At 44.7% G+C, this 22,246-nt stretch overlaps 1 protein-coding gene across 2 annotated transcripts in view; it reads right to left on the minus strand.

Moving 5' to 3' along the window:
• Positions 1–14,478, minus strand: part of LMNB1 (lamin B1) — a 30,921-nt gene extending 16,443 nt beyond the window's left edge. The window contains exons 1-2 of one of the 2 annotated variants that reach the window (XM_083702375.1): positions 14,389–14,478; positions 10,611–10,839 (exon numbers count right to left, since the gene is read on the minus strand). Coding sequence is in view for 1 of the 2 variants with exons in the window: in XM_083702374.1 (XP_083558500.1) it covers positions 8,211–8,581 (371 nt within the window). In the remaining variant the exon portion in view is untranslated. Of the gene's footprint in view, positions 1–8,210; positions 9,316–10,610; positions 10,840–14,388 lie in introns of those variants that run through there. The other variant, XM_083702374.1, reaches the window with a different exon arrangement.
• Between the last annotated feature and the right edge of the window lie 7,768 nt (positions 14,479–22,246).

Here is a 22,246-nt window from a genome sequence, read left to right on the forward strand (position 1 = left end):
AAAAGTCTGGGTGCCATTTTCTGCACCTGGCTCACACTAAAGGATTACTGAACTATATGTGCTTTGAAGCCTTGAAGTATACAATAAGGATAGACAATATGTTAAGGAGTTTCACAATAAAGAGTAGTGTGTTTTGAAAACTGAAGCATGATACCAATATTTTTAGTATAAACACCAAATTAAACAAGTATTAACAATTTCTGCTAAAAATGTGATATTAACAATGTGTCACTTATGTGAATTGTGTATTAGTTCATGCTTATCAAAATAATAAATAGAAAGTGTGGCCGACCCCCCTCCCCCAAAATGGCCCATAGACATTCTGTTTTGGCATCCACAATCCAGGTGCCAGGAACCATTTGGCTCTTAGCTTTTCTATCCCAGTTTCTAACACTGTGTGCCGGGTAGCGCATCAGCAGCCGCATCCCAGTGCATCAGCTGAGCAAGCCCTGCTGCCCCTCCAGCTCACGCCGAGATCTTCTTTGGGTTATGGGGACACGTCTGATGCTGGGAAGTGAGGCTGAGCAGCTCAATAAAGCCCCACTGCCCCTCCAGCTTGCGAGGAGATCCTTCCCAGAGCCCGAAGAGGTCCTCTTTGGGATCTCAGGTGGGTTTTCTCACGAGCCACTATGGTTCTCCAGGGTGCTCACCTGTATACAGTAATATCTCTTACAAGGGTCTTTCTCACTGGGTTTTTACTCATTTTAACAGCAGAAGTTACCGTATTTTTCCTTCTATAACACGCAGATTTTTTCTTCTAAAAAGGAAGGGGAAATGTCTGTGCGTGTTATAGAGCGAATGTGTGGTCCCTGGAGCCGAAAAATCATGCAAAAATCAAATCGCGGCGCTGTACGCTGCAGGAAGAAACGAAACCTGAAAAGAGGAAGCGGCTGCTTTCCTGCATTCTGCCTCAGGGTCTTACTGCCCACCCTCCTCTGTTTCGTTGCTGTGTTTGCTGAAACGGACAAAGAGCAGGGAAAGCCCCTCCCCTCCAGGCAAGCTCCGGTGCTGCTGGGGGAGAGGGAGAGAGAGGGGGGAAGGGAGAGAGAGAGGGGGGAGGGGGAGGGAGAGAGAGGGGGGGAGGGAGAGAGGGGGGGGAGGGAGGGGGGAGGGAGGGAGAGAGAGAGAGAGAGAGAGAGAGAGAGAGAGAGAGAGAGAAAGAGAAAGAGAGAGAGATGGCTGGCTTGGGTGGCGGGAAACTTTTGCCTTTCTTTCCTCCCTCCCGTTAAATCCCTCTCCTGCATTCTTAGCCAGCTGCTTCTCTGCACACCCCTCTAATGTCCCTTCTTTGTTTTTCCTTCGCTCCCCACTTAAAATGTGGTTACAAAGCATGGATCCTCAGGATCTTTGCATTGGGTCACCCCAAATTCACCATCAGATCACATAGCATGTCCATGGCTACAGCCTGCCCCCCCAAAATCACGCACCCACTGTTGCCTGGGGCTGCAATGGTGCAAAAACGTGGTTACAAACCATGGATGCACAGGGATTCTCAGGATTTTTGCATTGGGTCAGCCCAAATTCACCATCAGATCACATGTCTGTGGCCACAGCATGAAGCACAAAAATGATACATCCACTGTTTCATTCAGAATGTTTTTCCCCTTGTTTTCCTCCTCTAAAAACGATGTGCGTGTTATGGTCAGGTGCGTGTTATAGAGCGAAAAATACGGTAAGTAGTTCACCCAGAAATGAGTGCTTATACAAGATTGTTCTTAACATTAATGGAGAAAGCAGCTCTCTATAATATTGGTTTTTCCCTTCTTAGCTTCCAGAAAGCCAACCTGCTACTTAAAGTTGAATACAACCTTAAGAGATGTGTCAAAACACACCACCCACAATTAGGAATCACAGATTTCTGCATTTTATCTGGCTATTAATATAAGCTAATATAAAAAGTAACAAAGGAACCAGTGATTATATTAAACTTAAGTATTATACTTACGTGTAAGTGCACATTTCACAGCTCAAACAGGAGTTACCACAGATGTACTTTAATCCAAGCCCTACTTCTAAATCACATAAAATTTGCTTCTAACTCAAAACCTTTGTAAAAAAATAAATAAATAAAGTTTCAACTCGTTTTTGAGGTAGGAATACAATAACTCAACCACCATCTGATTAATTAGAACATGACATCTAAATACCCCACACGGGCTTGGAACTAGATAAACTGCTTTGCTTTTGCCAATCATGTGCAAATCAGGCCTTAAGATGAGAAGCAGGGCCTGAGGATTTAAAACAAATAGATGAGAATCAAATTACTGGCACTTTAAGATATCCCTCCCACCCCACCCCCCCCCCCCCCCGGTTTCCAACCTTGTTTTCATTAATATGGAAAAGCCTGTCTATTAAAGGTTTAAGGGGGTAGTCCGCACAGAAATTCCTGTCCCTTCAAAAGATGTACATTTACTTTGATCTCAAAGTATCCCATTCACCATAATTACTCTAGCAATTTGCAAATCCAGCTTTTCAGTGGTAAGCTGGAGTTCCCAGAGAAATAGAATCCATATCAAGAGTTACACTATTCAGTCACTAGGTAGAGAACCACATCATATTTCTACTATAAGATGCTTCAGAGCTAATTATGGCAAGCGAACACATGCACAGCACTAGTTTATTTTCCCGGCTTTTAAAAAAAGAATAAATGTAATTTAGAAAGCGTACAACTTGAACAGTAGCAACAAGAAAAGGGGCAACAGTTAAGCACAATATTTCTCAACTTCATTCTGCTACAGATTTAACAAAGCTACTCTTTTTGGAATTGACTGACAAATGATGAAGTGCCTGGAGACACACAGCCAGGTCATGTATCCACAGCACTGACTAGAGGAGAAATGGCTGCTGGAGGAGCACAGAGAGAAGAGATGTCATGACGCATCTGTAGCAGTGAAACCAGATGCCTTCATCTGCCCCAGCTGCAATAAAACATGTCTCTCCTGTATTGATCTCTATAGCCATAGCAGACGCTGTAACTCTCCAATGGTTTGACTATACCCCCAAAGGTACACTCTTCCACTGTATCTAAAGACTGAAGGAATGAATGAGTTCATCCTCCTGCAATCATTTCTGGACCCATGCACTGCTTTTTCAAGTAATGATTTTTAGGGCAAAATCCAGCAGAGGCATCTGCTAACTTAAGAAAAGAGGCATTTTTGCTGATTCCCTCTTCATCCCTCCTCTACATGCCACTTACCACAGGAGGGTCCCCCAAAACCATCTAGAACATTATTGGAGAGAATGCAGTGGACTGAGAAGTAATAAAAAATCTCTTTAATTAGCAGACACTTCTGCTGGATTAAAAGCCATTTCACATGCATAATTCCCACACTTAATCTCACCCTTACAATTTAGCCCAGCTATACAAAACCCTAGAAGTTACTGCTACATAGAAACCTAATTATAAAAAGAGCAAGGCAACAGAAACTCAGTAAAGATGGCCTCAAGATTTAAGAACCACCACCAAGCCACAAGCAATGGTCTTCACAAAAGCAGAACACCGTAACTCCAACCTAATATTGTGGATTCTCCTATTCTACTGCCAACATATGAAAACATAATTTTATCTCAACCACTCTAGTCAATTTGAAAGTGCCCAGCAAAAAATTAATGTGTGTTTGTGTGTGTGTACAGATAGATGGTTCTACAAATTTATCCTTCATGACTCCATTACCACCACATATGGATTGATGGATGTGCAACGTATCTCCTAACACAAAAAGATACATACCTGGCTCTACAGGAATGATAGCACCACCTTCTTTTCCTCACTGCAAGACAAAGTCCCTAAGCTGCAGCAGCTAGACACATTCTTCTTCTTCTCAAATATTTATATATACTAATACACCTCACAAAACCAGAAGGCTGTTATCTGAGACTATTACTAATGTTTAGAAGTAGCCTTTCCCAAGCTTTAAAACATGCCCACCACAAATTATACCACAGCAAATGTTGCTGAGAAGGCACAATTAGTAAAACAGAGCTTTGAATATGGTGGCAACAAAGCTTTGAACTCTAATTTATAGCATTAAAAAACCAGTTAGCAGTTCAAACGTGCAAGTTGAATCAAGAAAAGCATGCAAGCAGACGCAAAGAAGGACACCATAAGCATAACAGCAAAATGAACATAACTTTATTCTTGAAGAAGCTTTTAGATCATGGATCAAAGGCAGTCAGCAGGTTAAGATGCAACCACTGCAGCAATTTTATCCAATTTAAATATGTGGATAGGGATGATCCAATAGACATTGCATACATGGTACTTTCAAAAAGCTTTTACTATCGGGTCCCTTACCAAAGTGATCTTAACACATGGGATAAGAGGACAGACCCTGTTATGGATCAGTAACTGCTTAAAGAACAAGAAGCAGAGTGTAGGCTTAAATGGACAGGATGTAAGAAGTGGGTCCCTCAAGGATCTGTATTGGAACCAGTACAGTGATACCTCGGGTTACAGCCCCTTCAGGTTGCACTTTTTTGGGTTATGGACTGCTGAAACCCGGAAGTACCAGAACGCGTTACTTCCGGGTTTCGGCGGTTGCGCATGCGCAGAAGCACTGAATCGCAACCCACATGTGCGCAGACATGGGTTGCGAATGTGCATCCCGCACGGATCATGTTTGCAACCCGAGCGTCCACTGTACTATATATATATATATATATATATATATATATATATATATATATATATATATATATAAAATGCAGTTGGGGTGAGCAGTGAATTGACCAGGTTTTCCGATGACACCAAATTATTCAGAGCCTTAAAAACAGAAAGAGACCGCAAGGAGTTCCAATCATCATCTGAGGCGCTTCTTTGCTCCCTCCACAAGACACCTGGAGAGTGGCAACGTGATAAAGGGCCTTTTCTGCAGTGGCTCCCTGTTTGCGGGATGATCTCCACAGGGAGGATCCCCTGGCACCAGAGTTTGAAATTAGAAGGGTGTCAGGAGCATTTTGCACCTAAAGATTCTCCATATGCGAGCCCCTCAAAAAGTCTGGATGCCATTCCCCCCCCCCCCCCGGCTGTCACTCAAGGATTACTGAAATGTATGGAGCCTTGAAGTGTACGTTAAGGATAGACAATATGTTAAGGAGTTTCACAATAAAGAGTAGTGTGTTTTGAAAACTGAAGCATGGTACCAATTTTTTTATTGTAAACACCAAATTAAACATGTATCAACAATTTCTGCTAAAAATGTGGTATTAACAATGTGTCACTTACGTGAATTGCATATTAGTTCATGCTTATCAAAATTATAAATAAAAATTGTTGCCGACCCCCCCCCCCCCGCCCCTAGACATTCTGTTTTGATGCCCACAAGCCAGATCCCAGAAGCCATTTGGCTCCTAGCTTTTCTATCCCAGTTTCTAACATTGCCTGGCGCCTTCATTACATATCGTTAGGCACCAGGCAAAAACATTCTACTTCTCCTAGGCCACTGGAGAGGCACATTTGCAGCACATTCTTTTCTTCAAAGAATTCTGGAACCATAGTTTACTGCCCCCTCAGAGTTGTAATTCCAGGAGTACTGCCATAAGAATACAGAAGTTGGCCAACTTTGATGATGAAGTGAGCAAAAGATGATTACTTTGCATAGTTTTTCACTACAAAAATTGCAACACCTGAACCATTTTTTCAAGGTATCCAAAATTGTCCTAAATACAAAATTGTCCTAAATGAATTTTAAAAAGCTTTTAGAACATATAATTAAATACATCTTACCCAATTTCACTTACACAATTGCAGCTGTACACTGCCAACAAACAAACAAACAAACAAACAAACAAACAAACAAACAAACACAGAGCTGGGGAGGGGGATCAGAGAAGAGAACAGGAACAAGACTTCTAGTGCCTTTCTGCTACCCCTGCACTATGCCCATTCTGTTTCAGAATAAGACTGGGGGACAGAGGTCTACAGGGAGAAAAGTCCTCACCCCAAGTGTATGGCCACACACCAGATTTGAAAATGGTTAAAAAAACAAGAAATAGCACAAGTGAATGCTTCCTAAGAAACAAATTTTGAATGCCATTAACAAAAAATAAAAAGGCAAAGCAACAGCAAACTGACAGCACACAACTGTTAAAGGAAAGCTTTGATTGCACCCCTGAAAGCATTCCTCTGCAGAGCTCTGGAGGTGTATGAATCAAGCTTATCAGTGCAAGCAAGCACCTGCTCATTCCAAAGAAGTGAAGCCAGCCAGCAAAAGGAACAAACCCAATACCAGAAAGCATATAAATGAAAAGCTTCCATGGAGTTATGAACCAAATTATTCACTGAGCACTGGAGAAAAGGAGCAATCTGCCTTCTTCCAAAGTTACACACATTTCTTTAGGCAGGCAGCTCTGCAAAGCTCAAAAACGTAACATGAACATAAATAGGAGTGATTTCAATTCTCACATGCATTGTTAATGCTTGAACAGGAATGCTCTTACCAAAATAGGGAATAATTCGTATTAAACGCTTCTCTTTCAAGAACTGCATTTAAAGTAAGTACCTATGTTGTTGCAATATATCTTGTGGGGTTTTTTTTTCTAAAATCAACAAAAGCAAACACAGAAAAACTTCCCCTTCTATTTTAGCTCTAAAGGGGACTACCACTTTAGATAAGCTATTTAAAAAGTTAGCCAAATTGTACAAGTTGACAACTTTGTAGATAAGTATCACGTGTTAATGACCCATGTATCTAGATCAAATCTGAACATATGAAATGATGATGAAAACATGGCCCACCCCAGTGTCATACACCTCATACTGTCAGTTAGGCCGGAAACTGCTCTTAAGAAACCACCTCCCAGGCCTCTTTTTCATTCATTCAAATATTACCACACTAGCTATAGCACATGGCAGCAGCTAGAGGAGTCAGACTAATATGCTCACTACTCGAGAAATGAATGGGAGGAAAGGGGAGGAGACAATAACACGCTCTCAAACCATGCCTGATTCTCATCTTTCAATGGAGTAAAAAGGTGGATTTTGAATCTGTTGTTAGCTCAAGTTTTGCCTTGTTTTAAAGTGAAGATTACAAAACATGCTCTTACTTTACTGCTCACCTTTACAAATAGAGCATAGAGACCATGCATGGACAGAAATACAAATAAATTAACAGAAGGAACCAGAAAGGAGGAACCGAACATCATGCGCACCTCTATAAAACAGGATGAAAAGTGTTGCCGAGGGGGAAACATGAATAAAGAGTTCTCTCACACCAAAATCTCTACGTAGATAGCATGATTCTAACTTCTGACATGGTATCTCCCCAAACATGAAAGTGAGGGGAAGTTATCAAACCCTCTTATGAAACGAGCTTCATGGAGGAGTTCCATGCTGACCTATATTAACTGCTTTGGGGGCTCGCAAATCTAAGGTGACCACCCCAAGCAGGAGTAGAGAAGGCAAGAGGAAGTATGGTGTGGAGAATCCAAGGGACAGGGTGGGGTTGGAGGCAGGAAATGGAAGAGGGTCTATGACGTCAACATGCAACCAGCGGAGTAAGACCCAGACCCTGGTCTCCCCAGCAGGCAGTCCGCTTCAGTCATGTGGTGCAATGTGAGAAGGGAGCCTCTTGGGGACCAAGAGAGGCCACATGCTCCTGGCCTGATGACCCCATCAAGGGTGCCAGCCAGGGTTAGAAAGTGGGATATGAAAACTAGGACCTAAACGGCACCTTAAAACGAGGTTACAGGCGCAACAACGGAATGTCTGGGCACATGCTTTCTATAACAGGAATACAGTGCTGAAAATGAATGAACGGCAGCTAAAATATTATGTTCATTTTTCACCTGGTTTAGCCCACCCCCCCTAATATCCTTAAGAGGGTCTCTTCTCCGGTGGCAGTGGGGAGGCAGGAAAAGCTCCTCTTTTCCTTCCATTCTGCAATTTTAATCGAAAATCTAAGGCGCAGTGCTGTGCCCAGAGCTCAGAAACATCACGCAAAACGTGCCCAGAACAATGGGTGTTTCGAACACCGAGTGCCAACTGGAATGAAATATTGGGGGGGGGGGGGGAGCCCCGCCTCACACAATCACATGATGTTGTGCACGCGCAACATTTGAATGCCCATCAGCTTTGGGCGGGGGGGGGGGACCCTCTCACATATTTTGTTTGGGGGGGGCCTAGCCCTAGGAATTGGCTTCTATGAACTCTTATTGAAGCCAAGATAGGACGAGAGATCGAGGGGGCCTCCGTCTCCTCCTCGGCCACTTACTTGCCCAGGAGCTGGTCGTGCTCGTTGCGGATCTTGCCCAGCTCGATCTGCAGTTTGGCCCTTTCCCGGGCCGTGTCGTCCAAGGCTCTCCGGGCATCGGCGAGCTCGGCTTCGTAGAGGGACTTGAGGCCGGTGAGCTCCCGGCCGCGCACCTCCTCTCGCTCGGTGACCTGGAGGTGGAGCGCGCTGTTCTCGATCTCCAGGCTGCGCACCTTGTCGATGTAGACGGCCAGGCGGTCGTTGAGCTCCCGCAGCTCTTCCTTCTCTTGCAGGCGGCTGATGCGCGTGGGGCTCAGGGGGGTGCTCGCCGCGCTGCCCCGCGAGCGCTGCCCCGACGGCGTCGAGGCCATGGCCGCCACCGCCGCCGCCATGGCGCGCAAAAAACGCGCGGGGAAAAGGGGGGGGAGGAAGCTCAAAGGGGGGAGAGGGGGAGGCAGGAAGGGAAAAAAAGAGCCCGAAAGGGGTTCAAAAGCGGAGAACTTGGCAATGCAAAGGTTAAAAAAAAAGCACCACAGGAATCCTAAAAGCAAATTGCCAAACGAGCAGCGAGGCGGAAAAGTGAAGCGCGAAAGGAAACGAACCGAGGATGCAAATGAATGAACAAAAAAATAATAACCCGCGAGGGTGAGGAAGCGAGCGAGCGGGAAAAAAGGGAGAAAGAGGAGGAGCGAAAAGAAACGAAGGCGGCTCTGCAGGTGCTTCGCTGAGGCGAAATGGATGGACCAAGCAAATAAAGAAAAGGGAGCGAGGAGAAGCGGCTCCTGCTCAGATGGGGACCCGGCGCTGCTGCAAGGAGCGGAGCCGCCCGCCCGACCAGCCTCGCGTATCCCGCCTCCGGCCGCTCCTCCCCGGGCAGAACACACAAAACAGGCGGGCTCTGCTCCGAACCAATATGGCCGTCGCGCGCTCGAGCGCCGGCCCTCCCTCTCTTCCCTTCCTCCTCCTCCTCCTCCTCCGCTCGCCTATGCCCCCACCGCACGTGACCCGCGCTCAACCAATAGGGCGCCGAGCGGGGCTCTCCGCCGAGGTCTAGACGCTAAATTCAAAACCCTCAACTGCCGGCGAGGCAGCGGCGCGCGCGCGCGCTCACTCTCTCTCTCACACACACACGCCCACCCACGGCTGAAACCCCCAAGTGCGCGTGCGCGGTTAGGCCGCCGACGTTCCTTTCTTCTCTCCCTTGCTCTCCGCCATCTCTTGTGGAGGAGGAGGAGGCGGAGGAAAGGAGCGGGCGGGCGGGCTGCTTGTTTATCGAGCCCTGGAGCGCTTGGAAGGAGCCGCTGTGTTGTTTTTCTTTACCCTCGCACACGCACTTGTCCTTCCCGGCTATATGTGAGGGCTGGCGGCGTGAAACTTCCCCTGGCCGCTGTTAAGCATCCTCTTCGGTTCGGTCTGTTTGAACGCGCGGACCGTTGGCTTTTGGCGGGAAAACCCTGAGGGGAACCCGAAGGGGCTGCGATGGCCGGCTCAGGGTGGCGTCCAAGATGCGGGGATGGGAAGGCCAAGGTTTTCAAACAGGCGGGCTCAGCCCTGCCGTTGAGGAGACAGGTGAGCGCTTCAGGCGCCCCGTCGAAAGGGTCTCGTCCCGTTTTGATGGATACAATAATGGAATACTGAATGGTTTAGTTTTTGTAAAATATGCTGGGATTTATGATATGCAAAATGAATTATGGAAAGAGAAGAAGGGAAGTCAAATGATATTTTAAGGATGTTTAAATGAGTATTTTAAATGGCAAAACTGGAAATTTGTGTTTGTGTGTATGTACGTGTGTGTATACACACACACACACACACACACACAAAAGGTCTTGTCCTTTTCTGCCAGGGATGTTCTTCCGCAGGCACCCGAGAAGTGGAATGAAGAAATATTCCCGGCAACAAGGGCATTGGCAGGATTATTGTAATAACCAGCAGTTTCATAAGAGTAAATAGTTAAAGTCAATGAATAAAAGAAGTTAATTTAGAATAGGCGGGAAATGATAAAATAAATTAAGGAACGGCACAAAGAGGAGGAAGGAAGTCAGGTTTCGAAATGTTAAAATGACAGTAAAACTATTGAAATAACTGAAAATCATAAATATAAAAAATAATGATAAAGTAACTCGGCCGCACACCTCTCCATTGACAGGGATGCCTTTTGCTGCTCTCTGTCTTGTTAGTTCTTAAGTTTGTACACTTCCCTTCAGCTGAACCTCACAGGGCAGTTCCCAACATAAAGAAAATGAAAACATATTTGACTGTCGCAGTGCTAACTGGCCTTTAAATCTGTGCTCCAAGGTTTGAGGAGGAAAAGGGGAGTCTTCTAAAAAAAGGCCTGCCTTTTCTCCGCAAATAAATTCAGATTACATGTATTCAGATTTAGGAAATTATGTGAAGGGAGTGCCTCCCCGCCTGTCCTACCTTGCCAGGAAAGTGGGAGCAAGTGGCTGTTTTGTTACAGCCTGCCAGGTCCTCTACCCCCGTAAATATGTACTCCATTTCTGCAAAGCTACAGTTTTTCCCTTGCCTCAACGAAGAGAGACCTCCTCTCTGCAACGGGTGGAGGTTTCTTGGCATTTCGCTTGAAGGCAATGGACACAAGACAAACTAAGATTTATAAGACAATACTGAGCAGATCTAAACGTATCCCCTGTAAGGAAAACAAAAACTCATCAGCAGGTTCTCTTCCAATAAGCCACTGCTAACATTATTTGCCAACAGCTGTCCTGTACACCTGACATACTGTGGACGCTCACGTTGCGGACGTGATCCATGTGGGATGCACGTTCGCAACCTGCAGCGGCACATCTGCGCACATGCAGGTTGCGATTCAGCGCTTTTGCACATGCACAAAGCGCGATTTAGCACTTCTGCGCATGCTCAACCGCCGAAACCCAGAAGTAACCTGTTCCGGTACTTCCGGGTTTCAGCAGGTCCGTAACCCGAAAAAATGCAACCTGAAGCGTCTGTAACCCAAGGTATGACTGCATAGGAAAGCTGGACTCTGATCTCTTGGTCACCTTTCCTTGGAGACTAAAAACCAAGAGAGAGAGAGAAATGTTTTATCATGTGATAAAATGTGTGGCAGCCTCTGAACATGGATGGGAAGCTTTAGCACATGCAGAATTCAGAGGCCAGGTTGCTCACTGGGGGAAGACAGTTTAAGCAATCCTAGTCGGACTGCACAGGCAGCCAATTAGTTTCCAGGTCCAATTCAAAGTGCTGGCTTTTACCTATAAAGCCTTAAATGGCTCAGGACCACAATACCTCAAGGATCGCCTCTCTGCATGTGAACCAACCTGGACTCCGCAATCGCCATCTGAGGCCCTTTTTTGTCTGCTCACTCCAGAGGGTTGCAACATGAGAACAGGCCGTTTCTGCAATAGCTCCCTGTTTGTGGTATGCTCTCTCCATGGTGGCTCGTCTGCCGCCTTCATTATCTTTAGGTGCCAGGCAAAAACATTCCCCGTCTCCCGGGCCTTTGACTAATTACCATATTTACATGAATCTAATGCACACCTTTTTTTGCCAAATCGCATTGCAAAAATTTAAGTTGTGCATTAGATTCGATGGCACATTTACATTCACCAGCAAATACTTTTTTGTTAATGGTCAAGGGTGATTGGGAGCTGCAGTCTTAATTACATCTCTGGAGGGCCGGAGAGTCCCATCCCCTGGGGTAGCGTAAAGCATAAGCCCAGTATTGTATGTATAAAAGACTACATACACGAAAAGGTAACTGAAACAAATCACTTGTTTTATTGATGCATAATGCATCATTCAGAAACTAATGTTACAAATTCAGTGAACTTTGAAGGGAAATGTAGCAACATAGAGGAAATGGCAGGCAGCTTATTTAGAAAATGATATGGATTAAGAATTACATAATTGCACTTCCAAAGTAATGCAGGATAAACTGAATAGGCATATAAGGCCATGTCTATATTATGGTCTTAAAATACAGCCAGGTTCTTTTTTCAATTCATACTGAAACTAGTTTGGGTTAAAATTAATCAAAACAATATTTCATGAGACAGGAGATATATGGCTAATATTCTATGTACTATGCTTTTCCTTATCATAACTGAAAATTTTGAAGCTCTTTTGAAGTTCCTATTTTAGCATACAGAGTTTTCCAAAAGTATTTCTAAGTTTCCTGGCATTTTGAAATGAAGTACTTCTAAAAGTCAAGATTGTTGTTTATTTCCTTGACATCTGATGGGAGGGCGTTTCACGGGGCAGACACCTCCACCGAGCAGGCCCTCTGCTTGGTTACCTGTAACCTCACTTCCCGCAGTGAGAGAACCACCAGAAGGCCCTTGGAGCTGGACTTCAGTGTCCGGGCTGAACGATGGGGGTGGAGATGCTCCTTCAGGTATACTGGGCCGAGGCCATTTAGGGTTTTAAAGTTCAGCACCAACACTTTGAATAGTGCTCAGAAATGTACTGGGAGAAAATGTAGGTCTCCATACATTGGAAGAGGTGGTAATCCTTTGTTCCTTATTCACACTGTTCACAATAAATCTAGCTTTCCATTTTTGACTCACCGCACACTGATTTGGTAGACTTCCTCTTTCATCTGTTAGTCATCAGTGCAAACCAGCTTCCTCTCACAAGCACTAATCCTGATCTCATAAACTATCTAAATCTCAGTGTTAGAACCTCAGGAGAACTGTGGCAACCCACATTCTGCACCTAGGAACGTTTACTTGGAAGTAGTCCCACTGAGTTCAAGAGAGTGCTTTTTCAAGGAAACACGGACAGAAATATATAGTCTTTAACATTTGCTAGAAATCTAAAGTACATGTGGAGTGATGAAATCTGCGGATAAAATGAAGTCAGGAAGCATTGGTTATAGAGAAAAATCAGGAAATTATACAAGATTAATATCATCTCATGTTCTGGAGTAATAGAAATGGAATGTAATTCATAAGTAAATGCCTCAGGGGGCAAATGACTGTACAACTAGGCATTGTGAGTGCAGGAGCAAAGGACAGTAATTCAGCAAGGCCAAAGCACCACAGGTCCAAAAGCAAGAGTCATAGTCCCTTAAAGAGAGAGAATATACAAGTGTTTATATGCTAATGCTAGAAGCCTCTGAGCCAAGATGGGTGAAACAGAGTGCTTAGTCTTAGAGGACTGCATTGATATAATAGGAATAATGCAAAACTGGAGGAATAGAGAAACCAGTGGGACATTGTTATATCTGGATATAATGCTTTAGGAAGGTCAGAGAAGAATGTACTGGAGCTGGTATCATTCTGTATATTAAAGAGGCCATTGACCAAGCCCAACATGCTAGAAGTCCCAAAAGGGACAGACTACTCCACAGAAACATTGTGGGTGGTGAACCTGGCCCTAAGAATAACATAGTACAGGGGGTGTGCTGTCGTCCCACTGATGAAAATGCTCAAGGAAATCTTAAGAAGAATGAAATCAAGGAAGCATCCAGAAGAAGAAATGTTGATTATGTTAGTAATGGGCTACTAGAACTAGTCTCACATAGATTGGCTACATATGTGTTCCAGTTACAACGAAAAGGAAAAATTTCTAGATACCCTAATATGACTCTGCCCTAGAACAGTTGCTCATGGAACTGATCAGAGGAGTGGTGACCCTAGAACCTGGCACGAAGTATAAGAAGTGCTGTTAAGCCAGTTGGAAGCAGTAGCCATAGTGCTATTAAATGAAATATACATGTACATGGCCAATTGCCAAGAAAAGCCAGCATGGTCAAATCTGAATCAAAAGAGGAAACTAACCCCCCCCACACACACACACACAAGCAGATGAATGTTAAAAAAGAATTTGAAAGACAAAGAATTTAACAGTGAGTCCGTAAGTGGCTGTGGAGGCCAATTCTGGATCCACACATCCTTCCACACTGGGGACATAGGTTTCCAAGCAGGAGTTGATCTTGGTGAGAGTTTACCAAGCGTGCCTTCCTCTTGGCACATTTCTCCCTTTCGTCCTGAGTTTCAGCGTCTTCAAAGTCCACAACACCTTTGGTCAAGGCTGTTCTCCAACTGGAGCGCTCGCAAGCCAGTGTTTCCCAGTTGGCAGTGTCTATACTACATTTTTAAAGATTTGCCTTGAGAGAGTCTTTAAACCTCTTTTGTTGCCCACCAGCATTACACTTTCCATTTTTAAGTTCTGAATTTACAAATTTACATTGGAACAACTCTGAAAGCATACTCACCATGCTCTAGTCAGCTATCCCTATCGCTTTCCAGAGTTGAGCTTCAGGAAACTAATTCAACTCATTGTCAGCAGAAGCTGGCCTCTGGTGCGCATGATGCTGATTGGTTGGTTCTGTGATGTCACAATGTCTCCCTCATCCTTCAATCCAGGAGAGGTTTGAGAAAATTAAAAATGCACTGTGCTTTCAGAAAGAAAGAAAGAAAGAGAAAAAGACGGAAGGAATGAAGGAAGGACAAGGCACCAATGGATGCTAAATTGAATAAAGGAGCATGTACGTAGTCCTTTGAAAAGGTAAAGAAATAAAGTCTACCTGAACCATGTCCGAACATTGGAGTTTCTGGAAAAATATGCAGGAGGAATCCAGGCGCACCTCAGGGGAGACTAAAACTGTAGCAACTGCTGCTATGTACAGTATACATTCATACCACACCCTATTGGTCCTTTATAAAAACATTAAAGAGCAGTGTCCTCTCTCTTTTTTACACAGTTCAGGCCTTTAAAGATATAGGTTTTTCCTCTCCGCTTTCCCCAGTCTGTTGTAAGCAGAAGGGATGCCTTAAGAACAAGAGCTACAGAACAAGCTGCCTTGCCGCACCTGCCACAATATAAAGTTGCCATAGAGTTAGGATTACAGCATTAAATAGCTCTGTGTAGCAGCTGGCACTGAAGTGAAAGAGTCTGTGTGCACACATAACCTCAGAGCCAAAATAATAAAATTGTGTGCGGTGTTGAGGAAGTTGAGGTCCCCTCCAGATGTTTAGTGCTGGCTTCAATTCCCTTTCTTAGGCAGCCGCCCGGGCTCAATGGGGCTTACTTCTGGGTACATATATATAAAAGGTTTCACAGTTTAACAAATATTTATTTCCTGGGGGAAAACCAAAGGCATTTTTTCCTTGAGTAGAATTTTAAGGGGATATCCAAAAAACATGCCATTAAGCCATCTTACAAGGCAAAAGGCCTGACAAGTAATCAAGGTAGGGTTGCCATATTTCAAAAGGTAAAATACCTGACACTCGTAAAGTTGTTGGGATTTTTTTAAGAGAACCACCAAAATTGTTGTAATTTTAAGCTGCATTTTCCATACACCTGAGTTTTTCCGGACATTTTGCAGATTCCCCCCGACGCCATTTTTACACCCAAAAAGCAGGACATGGCAGGAATTTTCCTCATGTATGGCAAGCCTAGAAGAAGGAAAAGGTTCCCACGGCAACGGGGTTGTGATGTCATAAAAGTCCTTTTACATGGGGTTTGTTTTTTGGGTTTTTTGCAAGGTTTTCTGGGAAGAAGGAGGAGGAAGCAAGGAAAACACCGTGCTGTGATGAGAAATGTTATAAATAAATATGAAATGTGGGTGGTTCTGTGGCTATCTCAGAGCACTGGGCGTGCTTATCTGTGATGTGGATGCCCCGTGTTTGCACATGTGATGTGAGCACACCCTGTGGCGTGTGCGCACAGCCACTGCAGAATTGGGGGGGGCTGTCCCCACCCCCCTTGGTGCCCCTGCTGATTATCTTCAGGTCATGGCAAAACTAGATGGATTCAGTTAGCTGACTGCAACGCCTCTATTGGGAAATGAAGTGAAATCAATCAATGGATCCGTTTCCATAGATGAGTGTCAGCTATCATGGAGGTATAGCTTCAGTTTGGCCCTTTCAGTGGACTCAGGTAAAGGTAAGGACCCCTGACAGTTAAGTCCAGTCGTGAACGACTCTGGGGTTGCAGAGCTCATCTTGCTTTACTGGCCAAGGGAGCCGATGTTTGTCCGCAGACAGTTTTTCCGGGTCATGTGGCTAGCATGACTAAACCACTTCTGGTGCAATGGGACACTGACAGAAACCAGAGCGCACAGAAACGCCGTTTACCTTCCTGCTGCAACGGTACCTATTTATCTACTTGCACTGGCATGCTTTCAAACTGCTATGTTGGCAGAAGCTTTGACAGAGCAACAGGAGCTCACTCCGTCACAGGGATTCAAACCACCAACGTTCTGATGGGGAAGCCCAAGAGACTCAGTGGTTTAGACCACAGCACACCCATGTCCCAAATAAACAAGCACACCATCACTGATATGTCCACCTGCCATTGTGAGGCTCAAAGCAATGAAGATGATGCCTCCCCAGCTGTTGCCATTGGCTATGGGTTTCTTGTGATGTCACAAAAGCACTTGGCAACTGAGTGGATATAAAGACCCTAGGCTCATTGGTTTAGAGCACAGCATCACCCGCGTCCCAGGACTCAGCTACACAGCTGCAAATAAAACGTTTTAAGTGTGTTGTAAAGGGCATTATACAAATGAGACACTTTACGGCGATGGTGAGCTATAGCAAATTCATTATATTTTTTCAAAACTTTTTTTTAAAGAAACATTTTCACAACGTTTTTAATACGTGTCTAGATTCTACCCCCTTCTCTCTCACTGTCTTGCCTACTGAACATATGAACAATTGCAGACACAAATAGGCGTAGGAGGTTTTATAAGAATTGTAAAATCATATATGAAAAAATAAATGTTCATAATTGTAAATATCAACCACATGTCTGAAACCCCATAGAAAAAGTCCTGAACAAATTGACCTCAAATATTTCTCTGCAAGGTCAAAGTGGGAAACCTCCCCATTGTCTCTTTCCTCACAAATCCTGTCTTAAGGGCACATTCAAGATATGATCAGGGTGTGAGCCTGTGACCTAGAGCCAGGAATTGGTTATCATAACAAAAGAGTGGCCAGGATGCCATTTAATCCGATCAGCTAACCTGCCAGACAGGAAGAAACGACACACCCAGATTTCTATTCCTTTTCTGACTTGTTAAGGGAGTGGTCTGGGCCTTCCGTGATGTATTCTGTGATGTATTTATGATGCTTTTGGAGGTGGTCTTGTTCTCCAGGGCAGGCAATTTCAATTGTCTATATAAGGGCTTATGCGCCTGTGCTCGAGGTCTCTCACCCCCCCCCCCCCCGTATATGGGGGGAGCACCCTGTTGCAACAGCTTTAAGAAAGATCAGGCTTACTAGCTGCCTTGCTTCTCAATATTCTCTGGTTGGCCTCTGTTATTTTCTCCTATAGACAGAGGACCTAAAAAGACGACTCTATATGGGCTCTTGGGTACCCCATAAGGGGAAAAGAGCAGGGTTTTTTTCTTATAAGAGAGGTAACTTGGTAAGGAAGAAAAAGTTTAAGAACTTTTAAAGTCATGTAAACAACACTTCCAAGCTTTAGCAAGTGGAATGACCAGTTCTCCATCTTTATTGTATAACCAGTTTTCAGCCGGAATGAGGAAAGTAAAGCAATAGCCAAGATTATATATTGTTCATTTTGAACACGATCGCTTTACATAACTTTTGATTTCTGCAGTGTATGCATTTTATTCTTTATGCATATGCTGCCTTTTTAATCTTTCCTATGCATAAGTAAAGGTAAAGGTACCCCTGCCCGTATGGGCCAGTCTTGACAGACTCTGGGGTTGTGCGCCCATCTCACTCAAGAGGCCAGGGGCCAGCGCTGTCCGGAGACACTTCCGGGTCACGTGGCCAGCGTGACATCGCTGCTCTGGCGAGCCAGAGCCGCACACGGAAACGCCGTTTACCTTCCCGCTGGTAAGCGGTCCCTATTTATCTACTTGCACCCGGAGGTGCTTTCGAACTGCTAGGTTGGCAGGCGCTGGGACCGAGCAGCGGGAGCGCACCCCGCCGCAGGGATTCGAACCGCCGACCTTTCGATTGGCAAGTCCTAGGCGCTGAGGCTTTAACCCACAGCGCCACCTGCGTCCTTCCTATGCATACAGTAGGGTTAAACCACAGAGCCTAGGTCTTGCCAATCAGAAGGTCGGCGGTTTGAATCCCCGCAACGGGGTGAGCTCCCGTTGCTCGGTCCCTGCTCCTGCCAACCTAGCAGCTCGAAAGCACGTCAAGGTGCAAGTAGATAAATAGGTACCACTCCGGTGGGAAGGTAAATGGCGTTTCCATGCGCTGCTCTGGTTCGCCAGAAGCAGCTTAGTCATGCTAGCCACATGACCTGGAAGCTGGATGCTGGCTCCCTCGGCCAATAAAGCGAGATGAGTGCCGCAACCCCAGAGTCGGCCACGACTGGACCTAATGGTCAGGCGTCCCTTTACCTTTATGCATACAGTGGAACCTTGACTTACATATGGCTCTACTTACGTACGATTCCAGTTACGACCTTCAGTAGGTGCTTCGACTTTTGAACGTTCCTCTAGATATGAACAGAGGCCTTGCCAGCAGCCCGGAGCTCGCCCGGCCGGCTGCGGAGGCTTCAGTTGCCAGGGAGAGGGCCCCCATCCTACCCCCAAAGCTGTGGAAGAGGTACCGCCTGCAAGAAGCGCAGCAGGGCGCATTGCAGCCCCAAATCCCAACAAGAAACTAACCTGAGGAAGTCCAGAGAAGAACCTGGCCTGGCAAGAAAAAAAAGTGACCCTGTGAAAAACAGAGGATCTGATGAACGGATTATTAAAAACACATGAGGCAAACGGGGGAAGTCTTTTTTAAAACAAAACAAAACACTTTTTAAGGTAGATAAGGACAAGATGAAATTATGCAATAGAATATAAATATAGATGGGAAACGGCTATGTATAGTGAATACTTATCTACTTTTTAAAATTTCCACCTATGATCTTTTTCTTTTACTTCTTTATTTTTTCTTTGTTCTTTTTTTCCTTTTTCTGATATCTTATCTTTCATTTCACTCCTTTATTGTGAATAGCATTTTATAGAGGTATAAATAACTGTAAATATGAAAAGAGACAAAGTATTCTCTAATTTTTTTCCTTGGTTATATGCATTTTCTTTTTCTTTTGTTGTAAATATATATGTTTTCTAATTTGTAATTTATATAAAAAAATTAAAAAGGAAAAAGGAAAAAAGTGACCCTGGCCGAAGTTAATCAGCTCTTTACTACCCCACCCACAGCTTGTAGCCAGGTAAGCCCATCCACCCTCAGTGCACAAAAGGGGGAGGGTTAATTTTTCATCTACAATACTGTCTTATTTATTTTATAGTACAGTACATTGATTATTGATTTAATTTTATGGATCTATGGTCTCGTTAGGCAGTAAAATCCGTGTTAAATTGCTGTTTTAGGGGGTGTTTGTCATCATCTAGAACGGATCAATTCACTTTCCCATTACTTTCTATGGAAAAGTGCGCCTCTACTTATGTACATTTCTAGTTATGACCGGAACTCTGGAAGGGATTATGGTTGTAAGTAGAGGTTCCACTGGTAGAACCTCTACTTACGACTGCCTCTACTTGGGCCGATCCAAGTTACGACTGCGGCAAACCCGGAAGAAAATACTGGGTTTACCGCGATTCAGACGGACGGACCTCCGGAACTGATTACGTCCGTAAGTAGAGGTTCCACTGTAATAGGCCAGAAGGAGCCTGGGTTTCGCTTTCTCTTTCTATCTCTTTTCCTTCTGGTGTGGTGTTCTGTACATAGTATGCTTAGTGTTATATACTGAAGTTCTCACCCTGGGCCAGCAGGGGGATACTGTAGATAGTTTTCACTCAGGTCCACATATGTAAATAAGGGATTGAAAGTGATGTTCAGTGATTGGATAGTTACAGAACGTTGTTACAGTTGCGTTGTAGTGGAGCTCTATATAAGCAGGCTGGCTGAACCCTTCAGTTCAGTTCTGTTCTGGCCTGTGAATAAACAAGAGCTGTTTGAAGAATCGCTGTGTCGTCTGATATGTTAACCCACAACTTAACACTTAGCGTTAAGGTTTAGACTTATAAGTTTAAGTTACGTCTGCTGCAACTGGATTTCTTATGGACGGTGCCAATCCTGATTGTATTGGATTTGTGACCACTATGCCCATTTGCCTTCAGCGGCAGTAAAGCTCTGCTGGATGAAATATTAATTGCTTCTGGTCTATTTTGGGGGGAATCATGCAATGTGTTTAAGTTGGTACTCTGCTAACTACACATTGGAATCTGCTCTGGATCAATATTGAGTAGAATTCCATGACGGGCCTGGCACAGAAGCCCTTCACATCCCCAGAGGGAGAAATGACTTTGCCACAGCCAGGAACGCCTTCTAGCCAGCCAGCATCGCAAGGTTCGAATTTGCCCTGTCAGATGCGACACTGCTGAAGCGTCAGCCCTCCATATGGAGGCCGAAAATGGATATACACCCGATGCCTGATCAAAAGCCTACCTACATCTGTAATCAATAAAAGTTGTGGCCAATTTAAAATCCCAGCATGCTGTCCTATTCGGTTTGAATCCCCGCGATGGGGTGAGCTCCCATTGCTCAGTCCCAGCTCCTGCCAACCTAGCAGTTCGAAAGCACAAAGTGCAAGTAGATAAATATGTACTAATCCGGTGGGAAGGTAAACGCTGTTTCCGCATGCTGCTCTGGTTTTGGTGTTCCGTTGCGCCAGAAGTGGCTTAGTCATGCTGGCCACATGACCCAGAAAAACTGTCTGCGGACAAACGCCGGCACCCTCGGCCAGTAAAGCGAGATGAGTGCTGCAACTCCAGAGCCGTCCGCCACTGGACTAAACTGTCAGGGGTCCTTTTTCTTTTTCTTTTTCAACTCTAAATATGCCCCTAAGGTAAAGGTAAAGGTACCCCTGCCCGTACAGGCCAGTCTTGCCAGACTCTGGGGTTGTGCGCCCATCTCACTCAAGAGGCCAGGGGCCAGCGCTGTCCGGAGACACTTCCGGGTCACGTGGCCAGCGTGACAAGCTGCATCTGGCGAGCCAGAGCCGCACACGGAAACGCCCCTAGACATATAAATTAATATATGCAAATTTATATCCTCTTCTGTCCCTCCTTTCAGAGATGCGTTTTCTTCCTTTTCTGGCAATACAGTGGTACCTCGAGTTACATATGCTTCAGGTTACATACACTTCAGGTTACACACTCCACTAAGCCAGAAATAGTGCTTCAGGTTAATAACTTTGCTTCAGGGTAAGAACAGAAATTGTGCTCTGGTGGCGCGGCGGCAGGAGAGGCCCCATTAGCTAAAGTGGTGCTTCAGGTTAAGAACAGTTTCAGGTTAAGTACGGACCTCCGGAACGAATTAAGTACTTAACCCGAGGTACCACTGTATGTAAGCGGCTGCTCTACCTGCTTAGCTTCAGCAAGGTGGTGTCCTCATATGTTTTCAGACTCTACCCTGACAACCATAAATCAGCCACCTAAACATGTTTCAGAAAATCAATTATATTTAAGTGCTGAGTTTCGCACCCCATCGGTGCTGGAGGCACAGTTGCGGAAACTTACATTATGATTTCACCTCTTAAATGTCCCTGTTGCGCTGTAGAATCAAGATCAGCAGAAGTAGCAATCATGATGTGCAAATCAGGCATATATTTAAAATTAATTGCACTTGAAACGGACACTGTAACAAACACTCCAAACCCTGCTCTCCCTCAAAATATGTCTTGTCTGCCATAGACTTTTCTTCCACCCACCAAGGAAAGGAAGATCAGGGATGACTCTATTATCAGACAGAAAGAGGCAAACACCTGAGACAGGAGATACAGGGGAGTCAGCCCTGAGGGAGGCTCTTTTTACTCGTAAGGTCCAAGCAAGCATCTTCATTTGTGTGTGTGTTTGTGTGTGTTTCAACTGCAAACTCACAAATAATATAATGGAGCCTGCACAATAAAATCATTAAAACAGCATCAAATCATAAAACCCTTGAAACACAATAAATAGGGATTGTAGGACAAGATCTGCGAAGAAAGGTAAAGAACTTATTTATGTATGCCACAACAGTAGCAAGAGTCTTGTTGACAAAAGGATGGAAGAATGAGGAAATCCCAACAAAAGAACTGTGACAAGAAAAATTGATGAGCTATGTGGAATTTGGCCAAATTGACATATAAAC

Source organism: Podarcis gaigeae (genome assembly GCF_964106915.1).
Source record: "Podarcis gaigeae genome assembly, chromosome: 11".
In the NCBI taxonomy this organism is placed as follows: Eukaryota; Metazoa; Chordata; class Lepidosauria; order Squamata; family Lacertidae; genus Podarcis; species Podarcis gaigeae.